Source organism: Dysidea avara, chromosome 5, assembly GCF_963678975.1.
Source record: "Dysidea avara chromosome 5, odDysAvar1.4, whole genome shotgun sequence".
Taxonomy (NCBI): Eukaryota; Metazoa; Porifera; class Demospongiae; order Dictyoceratida; family Dysideidae; genus Dysidea; species Dysidea avara.
This window is the reverse complement of record NC_089276.1, coordinates 39,430,277-39,447,821: the sequence shown is the minus strand read 5'-3', so window position 1 is coordinate 39,447,821 and position 17,545 is coordinate 39,430,277. Positions and strand designations below refer to the sequence as shown.

The 17,545-nt window shown below is 37.2% G+C and overlaps 1 protein-coding gene across 1 annotated transcript in view; it reads right to left on the bottom strand.

Moving 5' to 3' along the window:
• The window catches only part of LOC136255273 (uncharacterized), a 159,972-nt gene that overhangs the window by 16,428 nt on the left and 125,999 nt on the right, over nucleotides 1–17,545 (bottom strand). Inside the window, exons 32-41 of the mRNA XM_066047999.1 lie at nucleotides 11,222–11,316; nucleotides 11,060–11,171; nucleotides 10,840–10,996; nucleotides 10,721–10,787; nucleotides 10,613–10,679; nucleotides 10,469–10,566; nucleotides 9,948–10,074; nucleotides 9,855–9,896; nucleotides 6,944–7,000; nucleotides 6,804–6,888 (exon numbers count right to left, since the gene is read on the bottom strand). Of these exons, the coding sequence (XP_065904071.1) occupies nucleotides 6,804–6,888; nucleotides 6,944–7,000; nucleotides 9,855–9,896; nucleotides 9,948–10,074; nucleotides 10,469–10,566; nucleotides 10,613–10,679; nucleotides 10,721–10,787; nucleotides 10,840–10,996; nucleotides 11,060–11,171; nucleotides 11,222–11,316 (907 nt within the window). The remainder of the gene's footprint in view (nucleotides 1–6,803; nucleotides 6,889–6,943; nucleotides 7,001–9,854; nucleotides 9,897–9,947; nucleotides 10,075–10,468; nucleotides 10,567–10,612; nucleotides 10,680–10,720; nucleotides 10,788–10,839; nucleotides 10,997–11,059; nucleotides 11,172–11,221; nucleotides 11,317–17,545) is intronic.

Here is a 17,545-nt window from a genome sequence, read left to right as displayed (position 1 = left end):
CAGAGCAAATCCTAAATGAAAGTAACAACTTTGGACAGGCTGTAGGACTAGGTGTACTGCAGACCTTCAGTGCCTTGTGCTATAAAACTTTAGGTTTAAGATAATTTAATAGAGCAGTCACCATGGGGTAAGAAAGGTGCACAAAAATGTTTTAAAAACTTACAAGGTTTACCCCACACACAACATCCATATCCTTAACCACTGAACCACTGCTAACTTGACTGATTAGCTCACTTAATTCCTAGTTTAAATCTGCTTATTGACTAATGTTTATAGAACTAGCGTAAGAAATTATTTATTGGATTGACTTGATTACTGGAAACGTATGCTTAAATTATAGGATGGGTGTTATACTAATAGAAACGGGAGATACAAAGAAGTGGCATGATCGGCAAAGAGTGTGTTATGTTTGTTAAAGGTTGTAATAAAGGAATGGACAAAGGTTAACAGTTCGTGTAACTTCAGTACTGTAGATTTGGGGCTGTTTTTAGAAGTGAGTTCAGCCTGCACCATCAATGGCACTTTCTCTTCATCACTTTGAAAGCCAATGACAGTCTACTGTTAATTGCTGCTTTAATGCTAGTCATAGTAAACAAGCCAAACCATGATCAAGGCCAGAGGTCACTGAAACTTCCACAGAAAAACACTGTATGACTATAGTATCAAACTTGGGAGTTGAACTATGTAGTGTAACTGAAGATGAGATGACAGCTGTAATGAAGACAGAGATTGGTGAAAATGTAGTCCAAAATAGTGTACTATCATCTAGCTAACTGCTGTCAAGTATAGGGAACCTTATATTCATTTCCACAACTGGAGTTCTCAGTATGCATCATACTTTTCCTACATAGCATCTAGAAACCACCAAGAGATCAAGAACAGAACCAACAGAAGGATTTACATTTGGTTGGGGGCTGGTTGTTCCATCATTACATACTGTAGAGCCCTTAAATGACCATTGTGTGTTTAATCATCAAGCAATTTATGTGTACATTTTTACAAAAAATCCATAGCTCATGAAATTTTGCATGGATGTCAGTTAGACCTTCATAAATATACAGGAAGTTTTTCAGATTTTGTGAAGTTCCAGTGTGAGGCCATGACCAGTCATTGGACCATTGTCCAACAATTAAAATACACAAGCCTATGGAGTTCTGGTGATTGAGCCACGGTTCCGACAAACGGCTACTTCCACTTTGCATGTTTTCGGTTGTTACTGGTCAGGGGAAGCACCTTTTGACACCAAACTTGGTACACAGCAAAACGAAGTCAAGTGGAATATATACTTCTGCCAAAAATCATGTTCCAAGAATGTTCTGAAGAGAAGGGATGTGTCGCAGGAATAAATGTTCCGTTGTTTGGTTGCTTATGCTACCAATGGGAATTCTAGAGCATTCTATGTATGTTCTATTGGAAGTCCTCAACAAAAAGTGAGCTCTATTAGAGTATTACAATAATATTAAAAATATTGAAAAAAACAAAAATAATGCATTTACGTACAAGTCTGTCTTCAGTAACTGTCATGGTGTTTATATAGATTAGAAGAAATGTGACTAAAAACATAAATATCAAAGTCAACCATAGGATGGTATTGGGGACAAAAAGAAGTAAAATGTACACAAAACAGCCAAACTGTGAAAAATGGTGCAGCCTTTAATAGTTTGGGTGAAAAAAGTGTAATCAATGGTGGCGGCTAAGAAATGGCTGTAATAAATATTTTTTTTATTTTCATTTACATCATTGTAGCCATTTCTTGGCTGCCTCCTTTGTTTTCACAACTTTTTCACTCAGGCTATTGAAGGCTGCACCAGCTTGGTTGTTTTTGTGTGAATATATTGTAGTATTAAAAACTTTACACCAAAGAAAATATCAATCCCACAATCTAAAGTTCTTGGCGTGTGTTGAAACATAACAACATAGAAATAACATTTTGAGAGCTATTTTCCCATGCAATTGAATCCACAATTGATCATAAGATTCTAGTGTATAAAACAAATGGGGCTAGTGCTCTGTAGTTCTTTCACCTATCAGGTGAGTGTGCCCTGAGTGATATGTATCACTTATACCATGGCTGCTTGGGATTTTGCTGATATATACACCTGCAGAGGGCTTTAGGTGTATACATCAGCAAAATCCCTCGCAGCCGTGGCATAACTATTAAATAGTGATGGGCGATACCAGGATTTTCAGAACGATATGATATCAATATGATATTGACTATAATTGGTTGGTATTAATACTTTTCAATAGATACTGTAACATGAATTTGCATGAGTAAATTGCTGGTTTTCGTACATACTTTGATAGTAGGTAGCTATATGGCTATACAAATTGGGGATTTTCTGCCCACATTCTAAAAGTGATAGTGATTTGAAAGTTGCTGAAGGTAATGGAAAGCTCCAATTAACTATTAAGTAAGCTAAAATACATGTTTTAAAGTAAATTCAGATCACATGATATAACGTATCAAAATATCAAAATCTGAAAAACATATTGATACTTTTCGATATCAGCAAAAATCAAACAATACAATATATGTGATATTGATATATGTGCTAACACTATTAATAAATATCAAAACTATCAAAATATTGGTTGTGGAACAATTTTCCAGCTAAAATGGTATAGTAGTGATGCAGAAACTAAATAACAACTTGTATTGTGTGCTATAAACATGCGCATACTTTTATTTTGTTGGGCAATCACCTTACAAACTTTTTTCAACTGTCAGGAGCATATTTATGGGAGTTCCAGAAACCTCCTTCTAAAGTTGAACTTGTGGGCTTGCAGTACAGCTATATACCTACTGAAAGATGGGAATGAGCAGAGCTACAGTGCCTGCAATAGGAAACTTGTTTTAAAAGGCTTTAGGGAGAGCAAGAGTATGAATCTAATTATACAAAGAAAAATGCTAATAAAGATTGAGATACTCTAATAGAGCAGTCAGATGTATTCTAATACAGCAGTTAAAACTACTCTAATATAACATTCATAATGGATTGCAAGCATCGTGTTAATGATAATCCACAAAAAAACAGCCAAGCTGGGATAAAATGGTGCGGCCTTAAAAAACCTGGGTGAAAAGAGTTGTGAAATCAAAGGTGGTGGCCAAGAAATGGCTGCAATGATGTTAATGCTAATAAATTTTAACAATGCACACAGCCATTATTAAATTTTTTAAGCATTAACATCATTGCAGCCATTTCTTGGCCTCCACCTTTGTTTTCACAACTCTTTTCACCCAGGCTTTTTAAGGCTGCACCATTTTTTCACAGCTTGGCTGTTTTTGTGTGGATTTTACTTCTTTTAGTACTTTATAAGGCCCCAAACCAGCCTATGGCTGACTTTAAGGTTTGTTTTTACTCACATTTCTTCTTTTCTATGTAGATACAATGATGATTATTAAAGACAGACTTATAAATATATTTCATTGCATGATTTAATTCAATATTTGATAATACTATTGTAATACTCTAATAGAGTGCACAATTTTTTAAGGACTTCTAATAGAACATACATAGAATGTTATAGAACAATCTAGTACTTCTATTGGTAGATCTGTGAAATTACAAATGTTTGATGATAAGCAGATTTCAACTAGAAATTTCATTTATAAAGCAGAAATTAAGTGACATGATCAGCCAAGGTAGCAGTGGTTTAGTGGTTAAGGATGCAGTTGTTAGGTATGGAGGTCCCTGGTTCGAACTCTGGTAAGTTTTTTTTTTTTCGACATTTTTGCACACCTTGTTTTATTCCGTGGTGACTGCTGTATTAGAGTATCTCGATCCTGTGATTTTACACTTGCTTAGTTTTTGCTTTATAACTTTGTCGCTATAACTCTATTGCTATTCAAACTATCAAAAGACACTGCTACGATGATCAGCTTATCTACACACCAATTTTCAAGTCATTTCTATACTTGGTTTACTCTGTAGCTGTGACAGAAATTTGATCTTTTTTACGTGAATAAACGCTCATAACTCCCTGAATATTACTCAGATTCACAACAAACTTGGTACGTGAATCCACCATTACACACTCTTCATTTGTGCTAAAGATCGAGGCAATCAAGTTACACATTTGCATTTTATAGCAATTTTTGCAAAGAGTGCGAAAAGAAATCAAAGCCCCCCCCCCCCCCCCCCCCCGTATGGCATAAGAAAAAATGAAATTAAAACAAAATTTTGAACGTCCATATCTCACAATTGGCAGCTGCGAATTTAATCAAATTTGCTGTGTGGTGTACCCTACTTGGGGGATAGCTATAATGCAAAAATGGTGTGCTTTGGAGAAGGGGCCATGGAGCTATGCACGCATGAAAAAACTGTTTTCTTTCTTCCTGCAAATATACTCACGGTGTGGTCGCCGGCTTTCTTGGCCGCATGACACACTACCATGTGTCTTGATGTAAGACTATAATTTGAAACACTAAATTTTTGAGTTTTTAATTGTTGCTAAAGCAACACAGCTGCCACTGCTGCTGCTACTTAGTTTTTGGAGATAACTATTTGGATCATTGCAATACTTCTGACTAGACATATTAAAACCATAATTAGTAGGACTTATGATTATGAGAGCTAAGCAACTATGAACATATAATTGTGACCATCTCAGCAAAAACCACTTGTTCGCACAAGCATGCGTATTGAGAAAAACAAAATTTAAAAATATTTTCGTAAAATTACGCATGCTACAAAGAAAAATACGCAAGTTTTTATCAGGCTAGTATTCAAAGAAGGAAGACTCAAATTGATTAAACCTATATACCATCATATTCGCCTGCTCATGGAGGGTTCTAAAATCGTTGTTTCATTTCTGTAACTTCAACGGTATGAGTGTCACGCATATTTGTTTATGATGTGGTAAACGTAACAAGATCGTCATCGTTTCTTCTACTAAACCGCCTTCATATCCATATGCGCAAGTATCTACAGGGCCAACACTATACCTTGGCTGATGTGCTGATCCAAGGTGAACATTTTAAGCCAAATTACAATGTTGTAGACTAATCCAAACGGAAGTTATGACTGCAAATGTAAGCGCCTGTAGTTTATTTTCAGTATAGTAGATGTACAAATCAATTATCTTACTTTGCCTAATGTCTAGTGCTATAATTTCAAAACTACATACCACAGAAGGCTGAAACTTTGATGATCCATTCCTTGGACACTGCCAATAATGATGAGTGAATAAAATGTTTTTAAATTGTGCGAACAAGTCGTGTTTTTTGCTGAGACGGTCACAATTATTGAAGATAGCATGTATATTACCCATAGAGACCCTTTAATATTCACAGACCCCTTTACTGCCATATCTGGAAACTCCCTTGGAAAAATCCTGGGTACACCTGTAGTATTTCTGCTTGTTAACTATACCGTAACGTGTTCTGTAGCTTTGTTTCGAATCTGGGAAGAATTAGTTTAGTGAAAAAATTCTTAACTTTCTGTTTATAATACCTTGTTAAACGTGTCTCGTCATCAATTGAAGAATTGGAGTATATGGAGCTAGAAGCCCGATTTAAAGCCATCTAATCAAACAAGCACTACTTAAGTGGATGAACTCCAGAGAAGACAAAATCTCTGGTGAGTAGATTTTTATGTAATGTGTGTATGAAACTCAGGTAGTGGGTTGATTAAATATTAAATTAAATCATGTTGCTGTCAAACCTTCAGTGCAGGTCAATGTAAAGTGTTAATAATAAATACTTTAGGTTTAAGGAAGAAAATCCATCCCTCCAGGAGGAAGACTGAGTGTGGCCCTGACTAGACATTGGGTGACCTGCAGTTCAAATCTTGGGGTTGAATGGTTTTTTTTTCTTGCTTTGGCCCCTTTTCGGTTACATCTTATCAGTCATTAAGTCAGTCACTATGTCAAGTCAATAAGTCTAAGTCCTTGAAATTAGGTTAGGTAATTCTAAGGCTGCAGCACATGTTGCTGTCAGATCTTCAGTGCTGGTCACTGTAAAGTGTTAATAATAATAAATCAACCAACAACCTAGTACGTCTCTTGTGGTTTCTCACCTAGTAGAGCAATTATATGTACTGCTTTTAACTATAACAAATGAATGTGGAAATTCCTCACCAGCTTCTTTAACAATGGTTAAAGAAATTAATACATACTCCTCTTATATGCCAAATTATGAGTGTGTATGGTGCATAAATAATGTGAAGAAAGGTGAATTATGAGAGAGTGGAAGGGCATACCATTATTAATTTACCTGAGTTTTGACAAAGTGAATGCTCATAGTGGCCTAACAGTCTGATAGTGTTTGTAAAGAGTTTTAAACAGTAATACAAAAATAATATGGTCATCTTAATTCATGAGTGTAGGGTAATCACAAATGGGATAATCAAATACACACAACAAGGACCACATACCCCACAACAAGGACCACATACCTCTCTTCCTACAACAGCTTACTTGGGTTAAAGGTTCAATGTGGTCCCATTATTTTATGGCTTGAGTACGAAGAACTTGGGGAACTGGAAACAATTCTGATACCAAATTCTTCCTTATACCCAAGTACATGTATCTGTTGTCTCAAAGTAAAGCCCATTTTTCACATTGGCTTCAAGTAAAGTTGGAGATTTATCCCAAAAAGGCAGTTGAGACCCTGTACAGATAACAAACCACCCCCATCACAATCATCAGCATGTGGGAGGAGAAGAGTACTCAGGTCAACGGATCGGAGGCAGGGGAATAACAAACAAGTGACCAACATTAATGCACGGTTATAAACATGATGTCCTATAAGGTTCCATTTGATTACTTCAACATCACCTTAAGACTTGCAGATAACTTACTACGCTTTAATGTAGTTGGTATTGTAGTGCTCTTGGTAGACAGTGTCAACAACTGGTTACCTTTTCCCAAAGTGTTAATCTTGTTCTAGTGTCAGAACAATGACAATAAGGTGGTACATGTACATTCAATTGTAACTTACAGTGGTCACAGAATGGAAATGTCTTTTTCCATGAAACGTTTTAACAAAGTTTAAAAACTGCAAGAAAAGCATTCAGAACAATATTTATATAATTACATTGTCATAGCTGTTACGCACGGTGCATGATGAGTACCACTCTACCAGTCATCTACTGTACACTGGGGAAGCACTACTGTAATGTGTGAAAAACACTCTACAAACTGTTACAATAGTCTATAAGATCTTACAATTTAAAATTTGCTTTATCACCACAATATTTATGATGATTATAAATTGACAAAAAATGTTATAAACAATGCTACTAGAATGTCTATTTTGACATATGTGTGAGAGCAGGGCATGTGGGCACACAAAATTTCCTTACATTGTAATATTTTATGACTCAACTTTTTATAGCAACTTTCACCCCTCAGTAAACATTAATAATGCTTTATAATTTACAGAATGCAAACATATTCCTGTATTGAGATATATCCTATTGTGTGACAGGTTGTAGACACTAGCCTGATATTATGTATATTAAAATCACTGTGGTATGACTAGCTCATGAGATGACTACAACACGTATCACAGTGGGATATAAAGGGAAACTTCTAATGTAGTGTTTACAGGGTGATTTGTTTGTTACTGGCCTCTCATGGGTGACTTGTTTGCAGCTGAACTCTCTACAGGGTGACTTGTTGTAGCTAAACTCTTCAGGATGATTGCTAAAGTAGCTAAACTCTCGACAGGGTGATTGCTAATGTAGCTGAACCCTCTACAGGTTGGCTGAACTCATGTAACGTAGCAGAACTCTCTACAGAGTGACTTTTCATAGCTGAGGGTGGTTTACTTGTAGCTGAATCCTCTACATGGTGAGTGGATTATAGCTGCAGTCTCTACAAGGCGATTTGATACAGGGTAGCTTATAACAGACTATATTATTATTCTCTATGAGGTGAGTTTTGATTGAGGGGTCTGCCACCACCCAAAAATTGTGTGTAAAATTCCATTTTTTTTGCAAAGATTCCAGATTCCAAACCAAGATTCCAGATTAAATTTACATACAGTAGCTAGCTACACACATGGAAACACTTTTATACAATTGGCCGGCTTTCAGGCTTATTGGATCAGTGGCGAGGGCAGAAATGTAGACAATAGCCTGTAAAAATGTGTTGAGACACATGTACAGTACTCACAAGACTAAACTGATTGCAACACTGCACACAAGCTATTTTACAGTATTAACAGAAATACCTGTAACCAGACTTGTCGTTAACATTCCATTTTACAAGAAATTCACCAAAATTCCAGATTTCATTTTGGCATTACAAGTGATTTGCGTTAGATTCCAGTTGGTGTTGGACCCTCTGCTTTTGATAAACTAAACAGTTAACTGACTGCTCTATTAGATGACTGCACTATTTGATCTCCCACCTGCTATATACACATAATTGGTTTCGTATTATAACTCAATGGATTTAATTCTGATTCTTCTAGACCATTGAAGGGCTCTTCTAAGATGATTAATGCATCTATATTTTCAAATCATTTCTTCTAAATGGTTTGTCTGGTAGACTCATTTATTATTAGCAAATCTTGATTGCATTATTATTGTTACACACTGTTGGTTTTTGCACTGTATCTTTATGGTCTATAGCTCGATTTGTTTCAAACCACAATAGTCTTCCCTCACCTCATAGGTGTGAAAGCATATTGATGCTATTTTTCATGTACAATTACCAACTATTCCTTGACTATTTACTGTATTTAAGCAAAACTTGGTACAAAGATGCACCTTTATACTCTCAACCAAACTCCAAAGCATATCTCATTCTCGTTTTACGGCAGCTTTTGTAAGTGTGCGAAAGGACAAAGAAAAAGAACAAATTTAAAACTATTAGCTTGTAACAATTCAGGTTACTTCACTGGCAAACAGCACCAGCTGCCATCGCATGATTACTGTTATATGGAGTGCACACTGACTAGCCACATTGTTCTCCTTTCTCTCTAGGGTTACTCTACAATTATTATAGTACATTTCGAAGTTTTGCGATTTGGGTTTGATGGAATTGTAAGCCAATGTTATAGTTCACAGGTGTGCATTTTCACTACTTTCCATGTTGTTATCAGTAAAAATTAAAGCGTAGAATTGGTCTACAATGTGAGAAATGGTTGGAACCAAAGAGGCTTAGCGCTGGGTTGTTCAGTGGCCTAGATTTTAAAAATTGGCTTCAAAGTTATTATAGGCGTGAAATGGAGGCATGTTATTTCACAAAAAAATTTGCATGCTAAACTAAAGCATCACAGGCTACTTTTTTAGGTGTAGATTAAGTTGTACACTAGACAAGTTTTTTTGCAACCATATAATAGGTCATTAAACAAGTGGGTTGAAACAAATTGTTTTGTGTGGCTGGACTTACTCAGTCCAGCGCCACCTTAAGCCAATTTTTGAAGTTTCATATCTTGGGAATTCTTGAATCGATTTTGCTCAAATTAATATGTGGACTAATAAAGTTGGCAAGCGTTTCCACAGGAAAATTATCTTGTTTTACAAAGGCAGCACAGAGCTATGAATGAGTGAAAATCACGTATTCTTTTTATTATTATTATTGTGTAAAACCTCTAAAAGAGTTACACAGATAATACAGGGAGTAAACTTTCTTCCTGTCAAATATATTCACAGAGTGGCATACCAGATTCTTGGGCTGCACAAAACACTAACATGTGTCTTGATACTGGAAGAATTTGAGGAGTAATAAACTTACATGAAGGATTCAAAAATCATGACAAACTTTTACATTCTCATACTTATGGCTAAATACTAATAGCTACTGTTGCTGTGTAAGAAATTTAGTGAGATGGATGCAAAACTACAAAATCCACAATAATTTTGTCACCCAATCTATAACATCAGATACACAATATTTACCTGCTTTTTTCTGACTACATAAAATAACATGATCAGTGCACCCTAATATAATTGTATATAAACGTTATCCAGTCTACAAACTACAATCATTACCTGCAGTGAATTGAGTATTGTGAATATCCAGGCAAAAGCTTCAGTGTCTTCATTCACAGACAACAATCCAAACACCCAAGTTAAGCCGAATAGTGGTAGCAAAACTACAGCAGCTTTGGCTAATGCACTGTGTTTAAAAAGTTGATGTTGATTAACAAAAATCAGTGCAGAATTATTATGGTACTGTTGAGAACAGGAATGGTTCTAGAGGAACTTCACTAGGACACAAGTCAGCACAGTGTGTAGAGTGATGCGCTTATACATACAGTATAGTGAAAGAGGCATTAACAATAAGCACTCCTTTATTGCAGTCAAACCATATTGAAGAATAAGCTTTGTTCGTTGCATGAGCATATCTATAGTCACAGAATCAAAATTAATAATTTAAAAATAAGGTTAAAACTTTATAGCCAGATGATTGTTCATACTATTATTGAATGCCTTTAAGGAGATTGAAGACAATTTACAATTTCATGAAATACAATCATAGTATTATAAGTATGAGCATGATAGTTACTCACCTTGAAACTTCAAATTTGGTAGCTGACCTAGTTGTGCGAACACGTTTTTTAGCACTAAAAATTTTGTAAAGAACAGCAATCAAAAAGAATGTGTTGACCTATAAATACACGTAGAATGCACTCAAACTTAATTAACAATCTTACCAAAATGATCAACAACATGGGACCTATGAATGCCCAAATAGCACCCTTTTCTTCAGTGATCCAACATCTACATTAGCACATAAACAAAGCAAACAGCCTTTTACATACCTGTCACTGTTTCCATACTGTTCATGTACCACAGCAGAAGACACAGCAACAATTGGAACAGGCAAACCTGAATATTAAAGTAATACTACATCTGGCCACGTTAGCATCCAGTAACTTACCCCAACCAACTAGCATAAAAAATTTACGGGTTTTAAAAAATCCTTTATACATTACAAAATACAGCCAAATAAATAATAATATTCCTTCACATAACATCCAGCAAAATGCTGCCATGAAAAAGTAATGAAGTATGATTGCTACACTGAGACAGCTAGCCTGTATAGAGAAGAGAATAGTCATAAATAGCTAGTTGTAAGACAATAATAACACACTTCTTACCCTATACTCAGTAGCAGTCTCTATTCCACTAACAAAAGTTAACAGGCCAAGCAGCAATGCAATAGAGAGGTTCAAATGAATAAAATCTGGTGTTTGACTGAAGACTTTCTTACTACATAGTTCACACATACAAAACACAGGCTACACCTGGTATACACTCACTGTAGTACAATCAGCACCATAACAGTAAAGGATAGACAGGCAATTGATATTGCACATCCAACATAGCCAACAACTGAGAGTGTTTTAGACTGAGCCTGTGTATAAGAAGGAGAAAAATTTATTATATAAAGATTCTTCTATAACTGTGACCGGACTTTGGAAAATCAGTATTAATTTATGTGAAATACATAGAAATTTATATTTTGCTGTGTCATCAATAAAGCACTTACACAGAATTTATTTTAATCCAAGATACTGACTAATCATTGTGACAAACAGTATGTTCCACCATAGTTTCTTGGGTGATCATTAATTGAAATTGGCATGTGCATGCATTTTTACACTAATGTACCACTCTGCGTGGGAAGTTCAGGGGCACTGCCAGTGCCATAATTTGTATATGGCACTGTTGCAGACCACAGCGAGTGCGTTATAACTTATAATGCACTGGTTTTGGTTTTGCAGACCGCAATGAGTGCACTATAAGTTATAATGCACCGACCACAGTGCAATATACAGATATTGCACTGGCTGTGGTTTTGTGCAGGTGCTGGCAGCTAAGACCACTATGGTACCTCACCTAAAAGGTGGAAGGACACCTCACAGATCACCTGAATTTTTTAATAGCCTGACATGTGAAAGTCGATTGTGGGCCATAATGCCACCAATACATATTATGTTTACCAAGCAGCCAATGGCGATCAAAAAGCCAATGCGGTCACCACAACTCTAGTCTAAATATATAAAAATGTGCTTATACACCTTACTAATTTGGTGCCATCTGAACCCAGATAAAATTGTAGTCCACTTCGACAATGACTCAATAACACTATTATATTCTAAACAATACTCACCATTACATTTGATTTGTGGCAACCAGTTTTTGTCATGCTACCAGATTCAGGTTTAGCCAGTATGGATAGCAAGAATTAGTTATTTAGTAGTTAGGTTTTGTTTACTGAAACTGCCTATTAGCTGCTTTTTTTTGATCAAGAGAATCACTACGGATGATTGAGTGATCATGTATGCTGAGCACTACATGATGAGAGCTAAACAGCGAATGCAGGTTAGTGATATAGCCCATAGTGTACTAGCTTTCAATATCTCAGGTGGCTGCAGTACTGTAGAGGGAATGTCACCGCAACGTTTGGCTTGTTCACCCACAATCGATGTTAGAAACCTGTTCTTTATAAGAGTTGCAGCTGTCTTGTGAGACTCTCCTCACCTATTAGGTGAGTGGTACATAACAGTTATACAATGTGCACATGTGCTGTGCCTGAATAAACGTACTTGTACCTGTTGTGTAACTATATACTAAACTACAACACTTCCCGGGGTTAATCAAACCCACAGTGACAAAAAAAATTCTGTACAGCGGAACCTCTATTATCCGGGGACCTCTATTATCCGGGACCTCTATTATCCGGGGACCTCCATTGTCCGGACAGCCTAAATTAGTCATGTGGCTTGTTGTTTATTGACCATAATGAAGTTTGGTTTAGATGAAAGCACAAGTAGGGAGCCTAAAGGTTGCTGTTTACCTGCTTGGTTGCTTGTTTATTCTACTAATAACAACTACCACTTGGTTGTGAGGTGATAATGTATTTTTACAGCCCAGGGGAGTGACCATGAATGCTCTGTAGTGCCTTCCCTCTCTGCCCATTAAACTGCTTAGCAATAACTGATGACAATAACAGCATTACTTGTATTTAAGATGGTTACTTTAGCATAAAAGCATGCAATTCTTAGTTATGGACATTTCTGAGATACGGACAGTAGTATGTACCAGACCACTCGGATAAGAGAGGTTCCACTGTACATGTAGATGAATAATATATAATATGTGACTGAGCCTGCGAAAACAGGGCATGTGGGCACAAACTATATCTAGTCATTCTACAGATCATATCTTGGTACTGAAACGGTGTATTTGTATTCTGTAACTTGTATCATAATGCCAATTAACTGCTTACTAAGAGCTGAAAATTGCATCGACATACCATAAGGGTACAAAACGTTATGAGTGATGAAACTTTGAAATAGTAGACTAAAATCATGTGCCCACATGCCCTATTTTTGCAGGCCCAGTTACATATGTATATTATATTGAGGAGAGTATGCATAATGTAGAAGGGGGTATTGTGAAGTAATGACATAATGCTTCCGAGTTCTCCTGTTACTCTTAATAATGGAACATAATATCAATTGAACGTGTGCCTAACAACATTGCTAGTTACCAAACTAACTTGAGCTCTCATTGTTTCTCACTGAACTACAGGTGTCTCTTCATGGGTTTAGACAACTGCATTGGCATTTCTTGCCAGGCCATTCATGAATGCAACATTCCTGAGTGTCGTGAGAGAAGCACAGTGTTAACAAGTTATGGCTGCGCATATGTCACAAACCAAGCACCTTGTCATTAAATCATAACTTCATGATATACCCTTCTACAGGGGCATATACAAGAGGAGGATACACTCCTCAGTATAATAGGTTATAGTTAAAGCACCGCTGTGCCTGAGTACGGAAAATACAGCATGAGGGTGTGTGTCGAGAAGCTAATACAGCACAAGGCAAAGCTGAGTGCTGTATTTGCCTTGAGACACCCCCGAGTACTGTATTTTTCATACACACAAGCATAGGCGGTACTTTAAGTGTTATATATAATATACTTGGTTGTCTGGCTCGGAGCGATTTCTATAGTACTCAAACTGCTGCGATTTTCAGTGATCACGATATCAGTAAGTGTTTACATAATCTATTTCTAGTCATAGAACTAACTAATAGGATTAGTTGGCTAGTTTTAGCGATTTACAATGTCACCCACATGATCAATTGTGCTGTCTTAGTGGAGTCGCTTAGTAATCAGATGATCAGTAAGTGTTTGTACAATCTATTTCTAGCCATAGAATGAACTGGTAGGCTCACTTTAGCAATTTACAGTGTGTTGTTTTCGTAACGTTCCTTAAATAAATTCTCCGCATAACTGTACTGTATTTGCCCAAGTGTGCTGTATTTGCCCAAATAAGTGCATAACTGTACTCTATTTGCCCAATTAGCTGCATACCTGTTCTGTATGACTCATACAATACAGTGATGCTGCTAATAAGTACTGTATGGATGACACGATACACAATATCGCTTTGATCCTCCCACATATATATACTGTATATGTAACACTTTCAAACCTCAGATCAAAGTCAAGGAGCGGCCCGGGGTACATTTCATATGTAGCCCAGCCAGCCAGGCTACATACGAAATGTAGACCAGGATACATCTGGGCAGCGACTATAGATGTTAAGGCCAAAATTGATTGTGGGGATTGATTAATACCCACAGTATGCACGATGGCGGATCCAGGATGGGGCAGGAGCCAGCTAAGTTCTGATTAAAATACTAAACTTTATGTCAGGCCAATGCAACTCATGAAGATATGTACATTTTATACTAGCATTTATTACAAATTCGCCTGAAACCAAAGCAAACCAAAGTCAAACTAGCTGTGAAATAGTTACCAGGAACCTTTGTGCATACTAAGCGTCTCTAAAATAATTATTGTGTTGCTGTGTAAGACATTCAGAGCCTTTAAACAGCTTTTAAGACTTCAAACAACCATCTGCAAAGGCCAAAATGTCAAAAATCAACAGTGAGACACTACTAAGAGGTGATTATTTGTTGCTTCAAAAATGCAGCAACTAACAAGAGAATCTGGCTCTCCCCAACCAGCTACAACTTAGTCTGTTTGTGTCCCTCCCCTTGCCAGCTCCTAGATCCGCCCCTGATGCACACTTTGGATGTCACTATAAAAGCCACTCAGATCAATGGAGAGCATTTGTCATCCTTGCTACCTCCACCTTTGGACCTGTGGTCTTTGGGCATACATTTCAAACAAAGCCCTCATTCCCGTGTTATATACGTATATATTTACATATAAGTATAAAGAAAAATTAGGCATTTTAAGTTTGATTGAGTATCATAGAAAATGTAAGGAAACAAGAGAGGTCACCTACACCTGCACAATACTAGTGAACATTTTATCCCTATGAGTGAATTAATTAGGGATTAAATGTTCACTAGTATATCTACAGGTGTAGGTGACCTTCCTTGTTTCCCTAATTTTTTCTGTGATCCCTAAAATTCTTAGTTTTTCCTTATACTTGTTTGTTCTTATTGTAACATTATTGTGACTGGTAAACCCGCACATACTGCATCAAAGAAAAAGGATAGTAATATTTTCATCTGAATGCATTCTCCAGTTATCAATTATATACTGGCTCAAAAGTAAAGTAGTCATTACGCTTTGCTTTCAGCTATGTTCGGCCTGTTATACAGTGCTACAAACGAAGAACAGTATAAGAAGCACTTCCACAATCAATCCAGTTACTATGGAAAGTATGGGGCACAAAGAAGGACAAAAGTAAGTCCATGATGCATGCATTGTCATACTGTGGTATGCTAAAAAGTACGTCTCGGGACAAAGCAATGTCTAACAGTGAAAAAATCAAGCTTATAGCCTTAGCTGTTATTGAGTTATACTTGCCTGAAGGCATCAGGCAGGCAGGCAGGCAGGCAGGCAGGCAGGCAGGCAGGCAGGCAGGCAGGCAGGCAGGCAGGCAGGCAGGCAGGCAGGCAGGCAGGCAGGCAGGCAGGCAGGCAGGCAGGCAGGCAGGCAGGCAGGCAGGCAGGCAGGCAGGCAGGCAGGCAGGCAGGCAGGCAGGCAGGCAGGCAGGCAGGCAGGCAGGCAGGCAGGCAGGCAGGCAGGCAGGCAGGCAGGCAGGCAGGCAGGCAGGCAGGCTGGCTGGCAGGCAGGCAGGCAGTAGAAAATTCCATTGAATAATTAGAAAAAAATTGTAATAATCTATTGGAAGCATATAGAGTCTCACTGAATGCAGTTTTAGCTTGGTTATACTTTACCAATACTGTCTAGGCACCAGGATGATATTGTGAAGATACGTTTTGGGTGATGTATTGGCCAGAAAGACCCAAACCTTTATGATCCCTAATATACAGTACTACCATACTACATGATATATACTACATCTGTGGTGGAGATCAAAGCCACTGTGCTGTGGTATATAACTGGTATACCATGGCAAACTGTGGTATAGGTGGTGTACCATGTTTTTTGTGGCTATGCTTGCCTTATATGGTACTTCACGCATTCCACGAAATCTTTATTTAAACGGTAAACAACTCTCTAATAACAATCGCCTAAATCAACCTACAATTATTCAGTAAAGGGTTTTCTATGAATTCTTGTTTCTTTCATAGATAACTCAGTATAATCACAAGTAGAGAGGTGTGGAACCGCTAAAGACTAGAAGTGTCTGATCCCTTAAAGATTTCCATTAATTTTGATTGCCAAAAGGTGCTGTTTCACTATAAATTGCATCTATAATTGTTTCATCTATACTGGGCTGTAGAATAATCTAATATTTTGCTCATCTGGTTAGTGTCTTTGGGGTACAGAGTGTTTCAAAGCAATGATCACTTGGGAAGATGGTGCATAGAATAAGTCTACAGGTGTGAGAGGTTAGTCACTGCCTTAAGTATCATCGTAAATATATATCAGTGGCCTATTGTTCAGCATTATGGTCACTAATTCATGAAAATTAATGTTAATAAAGCTCTTCCAGTGGTTTTCTCAGCAGTGTTTGACACTCTTCTCAATAATAAATTTCCAGCTAATCTTGGGGTTTACAAGGTATTTTTGTAGTGGTTCAGATGGTATCACCTTTTGTATCTCCTTAGAGCCTGCTTGGAAGGTTTTGGCATTGTCTGATAACCACTGTAGGTACCACTCTATGGCTGCAAAAATGAAAAGCTTGAAGGAATGTGCCTATAGACATATCCTGTGTAATCTATAGATGGAGAGATCTTGTAGAGGCACATGTAAACACCTAACATGTAGCAGTACTTGACTGGCTATCCTTCACATAATAAAGGGTCTGCAATATCCACTCCTGTGTCACTAAATGGAGGGTCTCTACTCACCTTTTCAACTGGTAGACTGGGATGAGTGGGGTCCCATAATACTGTCAACATAACATACAGTAGTGACGAATGATGCTCTTGACTAACTTACTGGACTTCAATATCCAGTAATCTCCTCTAGTTGCAGCCAATGTATCATGAACTCTAGTATCTGTGTTTCTCCTTAATCACTAATTCAGAAAAAATAGTGAATCTTGGGCAGAATAGTCAGATATTTTGCATGACAAGGTAGTGGTTGATATGACCTATACAGTCAATGATGCTATCCTCTAGAAACAAAATAAGTTGGTGTACACCACTGTATTGCCGACTCAACCCAGCTATGTCAGA